Source organism: Gracilinanus agilis, chromosome 3 (genome assembly GCF_016433145.1).
Source record: "Gracilinanus agilis isolate LMUSP501 chromosome 3, AgileGrace, whole genome shotgun sequence".
Taxonomy (NCBI): domain Eukaryota; kingdom Metazoa; phylum Chordata; class Mammalia; order Didelphimorphia; family Didelphidae; genus Gracilinanus; species Gracilinanus agilis.
Genome location: NC_058132.1, coordinates 265,737,442 through 265,746,128, shown reverse-complemented (window position 1 = coordinate 265,746,128; position 8,687 = coordinate 265,737,442). Strand labels below are relative to the sequence as shown.

The 8,687-nt window shown below is 35.1% G+C and overlaps 1 protein-coding gene across 4 annotated transcripts in view; it reads right to left on the bottom strand.

The window, feature by feature from the left end:
• Window positions 1–7,977: 7,977 nt before the first annotated feature.
• Window positions 7,978–8,687, bottom strand: part of ITGB6 (integrin subunit beta 6) — a 94,423-nt gene continuing 93,713 nt past the window's right edge. For all 4 annotated transcript variants that reach the window (XM_044669839.1, XM_044669841.1, XM_044669840.1 and 1 more), the window contains one exon: window positions 7,978–8,356. In XM_044669839.1, the coding sequence (XP_044525774.1) occupies window positions 8,255–8,356 (102 nt within the window). In that variant the 3' untranslated portion in view covers window positions 7,978–8,254. The remainder of the gene's footprint in view (window positions 8,357–8,687) is intronic.

The window sequence follows — 8,687 nt, the reverse complement described above, 5'->3', positions numbered from 1 at the left end:
TCCCTTGTTTTCCAGGATTTCCAATTTGATATGTTTAATTGTGGGTTTTTAATTTGTTCTTGTTCTAGTTTTTTAGTAGCATGCCTAATTCATAGATCTACTCTTTATTTTCTTGATGAAAGCAGTTAGATATAAATTTCTCCATAAGTAGAGCTTTGGCTATATCTCATACATTTTGGTATATTGTCTCATTGTCATTTTCTTTTTTTTTTTTTTTAAACCCTTGTACTTTGGTGTATTGTCTCATAGGTGGAAGATTGGTAAGGGTGGGCAATGGGGGTCAAGTGACTTGCCCAGGGTCACACAGCTGGGAAATGGCTGAGGCCGGGTTTGAACCTAGGACCTCCTGTCTCTAGGCCTGACTCTCACTCCACTGAACTACCCAGTTGCCCCCTCATTGTCATTTTCTTTAATAAAATTGTTGATTGTTTCTAGCTATAACATTTCAATTTTATTCTTATGCTGCTTGTTTTGGATGAATCCATTATTCAGTTTCTCACTTCTGCTTTTCCTCTTTGAAGTAAATTAGCAACAATGGTGACAATGATATCATTGAACTTTGGGTGTTTAATAATGTCCATGGTTCCCTTATAAAGACTGACAATAAAATGTTTTAAGGTCTAAAAAAAAAAGAACTTCCTATTTGATTAAAAACTTCTGAAAGAACTAGAAAGCAATTTGGCGGAGACTGAATTTTGGTGAGTACCTTACACTCTTTGTCACAATAAATTCTAAATAGATATGAAACCTTAATGTTAAACATCTTAACAAAAAGTTAGAAGAGAAACTAGATTCATTTACCAAAATGGGCATATGATTTAGAGTATTGCTATAAGTAAGAGATATACTCTTAGCTGAACAAGAGGTAACTGCAATAGATAAACTGAACAGCTTTGCCTATATGAAATTGAAAAACTTTTATATAAAACATATTAATGTACCAAGAATAAGGAAAGCAATTAAATGAAAAAATTATATCAAATTTATTTGAAAGATGAGCAACACATACATATATATATTTCTATATGTACATATACATTGTTATGATTACATTTTCTGGAGATTATATATTAATTTATAATTTTTATTAGATAGTAAAGGTTGGAATTAGAGAGTGAGAGATAGTCACATAACTGGTTGGCTAATCTGAGTTTGCTGCACTTACCTCTATTTGCTAGCCAAAAGGATCTGTGCTAGGAAAAGTCTTCAGACCAAGAGAACTCTCTTTCCTCAAAACCCTCTCTTAAAACCCAGTGATGTCAATCCTTCTGGGTCTCTCTGGTTGGATAAACTTGATTTCAGTCTATTCTGGAGGCCAGTTTTCTAGATACCAGGAGTCATGGGGGACAAGAGGCAAACCTCTTCCAAGATGCCAGGGTTTGAGGCCCCACTGGTGACCTCCCATAGTACCCATGTACACCCAATCAAAGGATGGGACTGATGCCAACCAAAATGGGGTTTCAAAACTTTCCTTTTTTTTTAAAAGGAGAGTCAATAATCATACCAAAAAAATGTTCAAAATCCCTCCTGATTAGAGAAATGCAAATCAAAACAACTCTGAGGTATCACCTCACACCTAGCAGATTGGTCAATTTGACAGTAAAGGAAAATAATAAATTTTGGAGGGGATGTGGCAGAATTGGGACACTAATGTATCTGGTAGAGTTGTGAATTGATTCAACCATTCTGGAAGGCAATTTGGAATTATGCCAAAAGGGTTTTAAAAGAATGCATGCCCTTTGATCCAGTAATACTACTACTAGGTCTATATCCCAAGGGGATTTTTGAAAAATGGGGATGGACCTGTTTGTACAAAAATATTTTTAACTGTGCTTTTTGTGGTGGCAAAAAAAATTGGAAACTGCGGAGATGTCTCTCAATTGGGGGATGGCTGAACAAATTGTGGTATATGATGGTGATGGAATATTACAATGCTGTAAGCAATGATGATCTGGAGGATTTCTATATGAACTAGAAGGACCTACATGAACTGATGTGAAGTAAGTAGAGCAGTAACTGAAACATTGTGGGATGATCAAATGGACTGACTTTGCTACTAAAAGCAATGCAGTAATCCAGGACAATCCGGAGGGACCCCTTAGTTGGAAAGGGTGCCCCTAATCCCTTGTCCACCTGCTTACACATACATATATCTCTATCTCTATATCTATCTATCTATCTATCTATCTATCTATCTATCTATCTATCTATCTATCTATCTTAGTTCTAGTTTCAAATTCATTTGGAAACCAGAACCAAGATAAGGGCAAAGATAGCCATCATGTCTATGAATTCACAGATGATATTACCTTGCTTCTATCTAAAAATATCAATATGTGGATTTGTAGTGAAAGTTGATAATTGTATTTCATTTTTATTTAACTTAAGTCCAAGAATGTTAAGTGCTTTTCTTCTGTTTGTCATAGACTAACATTATGAGGGCACACTACAAAAAATATAGCTATGCCTTCCTACTTCCTATCTATATTGGAAACAGAAAATATGCTTCAGCTCTCAAATGGATCACCCAATTTTCTTGTTATCTCTGGGAATTCAAAGTTAACAACTACCAGTTGTCATTTGGGCTTTTATTAGACTTTATTAAATCAAGCAATGACTAAGGAAGTAAAAAAAATTCCTCAATTTACTGACTCAATGGCAAGTGGCCATCTTTTATCAGGTCTGACATTTTCATATTTCTTTCCCATTTCCAAATTTTTAACTGGAAGACTTAAAATATGAGAAATGTCTTATAATTGAATAAACAAATATTTATTTAGTGCTATTAAAAGCAAAATAACTTAAATCTCACACTGCTGACCTAATTAATTTCAACTTTCATATCCCACTGTGCAGTGTGCATAAGTCAAATGGTAGGCAATATCCTTCTGTTGAAACCATAGCAGATTCTATTTCAGCCCAGTGGGAGATGAGTAAACAAGTGAATGGCTATGGTTAGTTCAAGTGAAAATCAGGTTTAGTGCCCTGAATTTGTCTTTTAAAATCCCTTAATGTCTGCCTTGCTCACTCTTACTAACCATTTTGAAGATATATGGATATGTGTGTGTGTGTGTGTGTGTGTGTGTGTGTGTGTGTGTGTGTATGTATGTATATGAGAAAGAGAGAGGGAGGGGAAGATAGGAAGGGAAAGAGAAAGAGGGAGAGAGGGAGACAGAGAATCATTGGGAGTCTGGGAAAGAATCTAGATGGATCTGTGCAAATCTATTGCCTCAAAGCTGACTAAATGAAAAATAAACAGTGACTTCCCACAGAGTAACTTATTCAAGAAGAAGGAAATAATACTAAGTTAGAATCAGAAGTGGAAGAAGAAGACTGGTTAGAATAAAAATGAAAATTAATCTAAGTGCATTTGAGAATGAGAAAAAAAATAATATTTGAACAAAGTATTTAAAAGGTATAAAGAAGTGGAAATAGAAAGGTCCCACAGAACTTTCAAACTTGTTTCTTATACTGGGTTTTTTTTTCTTTTTTGACTTGAAACAGTTCAAAGGTGACAAAGATTATCTTTCATTTCTTGAACTAAATATAAAGTGTTCTATTTAGCATTTAAAGCTCTACCCAATGTGGCCTCTTCTTACCTTCCTAGTCTTCTTACACCTTACATCAGACATCTGATTGGCTGTTCCCCTGGCCTGGAATCCTCCTCACTCTTCAGCTCTATCTTCTGCTTTATCTCACCAGCTTCCCTTAGGACTCAGCTCAATTTTCTCTTTTTGCAAAAGATCTTACCCCTTTCCCAGCCTTACCCCATCCACCCCTTCTTCAGTGCCTTCCCTCTAAGATTATCTTCCTCTTATACAGTATATTTCTTATACATACATAGTAATATACATTTGTATCCATCATTAGAATGTGAGTTCCTTGAGTGCAAAGGACATGTCTGACTTTCTTCATCTCTTCAGTGCCCGAATCATTGTAAGATTTGATAAATGCTTATTGGTTAGTTGATTGATTGATTCCTCCCAAACTTCTGCCCACACTTGAAGAACAATTGTTGTGTCCCCAAGTATGAGGGATTTGAAGATGCTTGTAGCTCTTATTGGTTTGGAATGTTTGATATCATCCCTAATCCAGTCAAGGGAACACAAATGTTGTGCCTAGCAATCACACAAGACAACTGACTCTCTGAATTGTGTTTCAGTAGGTGTCATTAATTATCTGATTAAAGGCCACCAATGTGTCACTCCAGATCTCCACAAAGTAGAATGAATAGGCTTCAAAACAGACTTTTTCAGTGATAATCATTAAGAATCTCAATGAGAAAAAGGAGTCCAATATGTAAATTTTCCGATCTTTAGGTGTGTATGACTTGAGTCGGTTCCAGAATGTTATAGTTTAATGAAAATAGGGTTTTTCATTAAGCATAATTTGATTCAACACCTGTCACCCTAATGTAACTCCACCTCTCCAATTAAGGCCCAAGTAGTCCTTTAAAAAGGGAACATTTTTCAATTGTGTTTAGATTTCAGAGAATGAGAATGAATTTGTTAATAAATCTCAGGAAAAATGGGTGAAATGTCTTCTGTGACATTACAGAAATGCATCCTCAAGTGAACTGACCCTCTAATCCCATGGCTGTTCAAGGAGGCCATAGAGTGGAAGGAAGAATCACCTGATAAAAGCTATTATGACTATTTTGGTAGGATTCTGATCCTGCATTCAGTGACTGAAGTGCTTTTAAGTGAATATCTCAGGGCACCATTTGTAGCTGGTATTGTAATTTGGTATTTTAGCAAGGACTGTTAGCAGTTGAGGCTCTCAATTATTTTCATCTATATAGTAACCTTCGATAAATGTATATTTAATATATAGGCCAAGAAGGATTAGAGGACCTTATATAGTAAACACAATGTCTAAATAGAAATATCTATTGCTTTCCATCAAGTGTAGGCAACTTGGTAAGTAATTTAGAACCAACCACTTACTGTGAGTCATTAATTAATAATGCTGCCCGAGAAAGATGTTTTTTATTTTTATTTTTCCAGAGGAGCATAAAGCATTACACACAAGATGTGTACAGAGTTTGCTTTTGTTTTTAAGGTTACAATGGGAACCCTCTCTGGAACAAAGAGACCTGGTGTTATCACTGGTTGGCAGAAAGAAAAATGAAAGCAGAGACAGAGTAACTTGGCCAGCAATGCCCAAGTTAGAGAGGGCTCAATTCAGCTTTCTGAATTCTCCATTCACTGACCTTTAGTCTATTAAAAACCATGTGTAACAGCAGGTGTTTCTAGTGCCTGATTACAGTTGGCCTGACTGCTCTGTCCCAGCTGAATTGGCTGTGCCTGTGATTACGCGAAGTCTTAAGCAAAAAACTTTTATGATGACTGATTCCTTTTGTAGTCACTTGATTCCTTAGTGTTTTATTTTCCTAATCTCCAAAGTGAACCATACTGCAGGGATTGTGGGAGACATAATGAATATATCATTTTGAAATGCCTTGGATTTCCAGAAGAGATCAATGAGTCTAACGCCCATTATTTTATTATAGTGCTTCTTTCTAGCTATCATAACAGAGTTTTCATAATCATTCAACAATATCGCGACCAGTTATTTTTCAAAAATTGTATCCTTTGGTAGACCATCTACATTCTTTGTCCTGGTCTTCCTGCACTTCTTTTTTACTCCTTAATCCTTTTTTCCCACCCCTCAGAGTATCTTAGCAGATGCATTTTTATGCCATACATGGAAAGGATTGCCATTCATCAAAAGATTCATTGTTTAAATTACCATTTTTATTTAAGTCAACACAAAAACACGACAAAATTGCTAACAAAAAAAAAATCTATGTTCATGTAACTTAACTCTTCAGTGAACAGAAGTACTTCTTTTAATGTTTTGGCTTTTTCAAGGGCCAGCCTTGGGTCAAAACAATATTTGGAAATAGCGGAAACACTTTACACTCCCCAGTACAAATAAAGGCACATATACATACATACATACATACACATAAACTCACAAAAATTTCCCAAGTTAGCTTCTCATTAATAAATGTAAAAATGTCTCAAAACAGTCAATCTCACACAGATATTGATGTTTCATCAATAATATGACTCATATACATACTGAGCCAGGTTTTTTCTGGCCCCTAAATCAGTCTTTAAATCAGTAAGCTAGACACTGAATGTATGAATGAATGAATGAAAAGGCATTTATTAAGTGCTTACTATGTGCTTACTGAAACACATCAATTCTCTCAGGTTACTTGCTTAGTTTTAAAGTTTTATTACCTTGAGTAATTTTGTAATGGTCTTAGTAACATAGCCTAATAAGCATCTAATTTCCCTGGGCAACAGAGATAATGTAGGGAAAAGGGCTCCCTATGTAACATGTTGAGATGTATAAAAAGTAGAAGAAACTCATAGCCGGTTAGCAGTCGACATTTCAGTTACTAAATTTGAGACTCACAGGCCATCCTCATTCTCTCTCATAATCCCCCTTCCCATAGCCAATCAATTGCTAAATTCTTCCATTCCTCCTATATAACAGCTCTCATATTTGCCTAATTCTCTCCTTTGATACTGCCACCACCCTGGTGCAAGCCCTAATTACACTGACAATTTGCTGCCTTCGTTGCCTGGGGCATTGGGACACATTATAACTTTCCCAGGGTCACAAAGTCCTAATAACTTGTTCTATTAGATAATGGACAAACTATTAACCTAGTAAACTGCTTCACTTTATGGTTAAATTCATGGTTATTAACATTGCACAAGAGGAGCCTAAGATTCCTTCCCTGAATTCCAATGGGATTTAAATTTAATGCTGTTTCTTTATTCTCATATACCTTTTCAGATATAATCTGCCTTTCACTCAACTGAACCTATCTTTCTATCTTTATTTTGGGAAACCATAGAGACTTCCACAAATCTGTGACTAATCCACAGATTATATATATACATATATATATATATATATATATATATTTAAATGTATTTCTCAAATGCAAAGTAAAAATAAAATAGTTTTGGATTATGGATGTTGTTGACCGGATCAGATTCATAGATGAAGACAGATTTGATAGGGCTGTTGAGAAAGAAAGAAAAATCTTCATGAAAAACTTTAATAATTCTTCTATGTTTGATTAAAAAACATTTTGGATTTTATCCTGTTCATCATGACCCTTTTTATATTATTAGAGCTTTCTGCCAGTTATGTGACATTCTTAAAAGAAGTCATTTTTCCTTCTTGTCCTTCTCTCATCCCCGCCAAAAAAAAAACACCAAAAAACAGAAAGATTTAGGAGTACAGAAGAGAAAAACCTGAATTGTGGGGAAGGTGAGGGTTTTATTGTCTTGAGTATTTAATAGATTAACTAAACTCTAGGGCTTCTTTTATTCTCTCTGGCTCTCTCTGTCTACCTCTGTCTCTCTGATGATTTCTTAATTTCTAAATTATTTAATTACCATTCCTCATCCATAAAACACAAATAAAATCCTTGCTTGAAAAACAGTTTTTTTTGTTTTTTTGTTTTTTTGCAGGGCGGGGTGGTGGGGGGAAGGAGCTGGGGAAGAAGTACTGTTTGAATGCAAACTATCAAGGACTTCATGGTGAGTAAAAATCATCCTCTACCAATTGAGGCTGTCTTTCCTTCTTGCACTCATCCTAAAGAGGACTGGATCCATTGTAAACCAAAATTATTCTGGTTCATTTCATCTACAGTCTTACAGCTGGTGCTATTTTCAGGACAGTTCCTTCATAACTGGAATAATATCCAATCAATTGCCACTGGAATAATAGCCCAATCTCACCATTTACAAGTACCTTTGGTCTTCCTTTAAGGATGAGCTCACAGTTTAGGAGCCTCTTTGGAAATATGAATATATCTCTGTTGTGTGAGTAGATATTTTCAAGGATTAATGGCTCTGCTAGGACAAAGACAATATTTCTAAAACAAATGAAATTCTAATTCTTCAAATTTTTCACATGCAAATTAGATCTGCAAATACATCATTCTGAGGATCCCCCCCCCTTTCCCCAGGCATAAAGGCAATAGGTTTTGCATTCATTAACATGATCTCCAAAGTCAAGTCTTTGTTGTTGATACTCCTCTTCTTAATTATTTTGAACCTGGCAGGCATCAGTCGCTAACCTTCCCTCAAGTAAGGCTGATCTCCCAATGACCTATCATTATCTTGAGCAAACCTCAATTTATAGCAACAAAGAAATAAAAATTAAATCGTGCGGTTGACATTTTCTATCAGTGAAACAGACTTTTCCAGTGCATGAACTGCTAATGGGAATCTGCGGTAATGTCTGTCTTTTGTTTTTCCTGGTGTTTATAGGTTACATTTTTAAATGTACTTGTGGAGCCTCTGTACAGCGGGTTGGTTTCCTGAAGAAGAAAAAGAAAAAGAAAGCTTCATTTGGAGGTACATGAATTTTTCTAGGACTCTATTTTGGTAGTTTAAAATAATTTCACTGTTAAAAAATGTTCTGACCAAAAAAAAAGCCATTTTGAGACTTCATTTGTATCATTTTGTTATTATTTTGTGTTGGATTCATAGTTTTTTTCATGTACACCTTTTTTATTTTAAGTCAGAAATATCCTGAAATATTGTGATGGACAATTTAGGAAATCTTAATGTTCTTGGAATTGATTCATAGTTAAGAAAATATCTTGTGTCCTCATGGTATTATTGGACTTTTAAAAAATATATACAGAA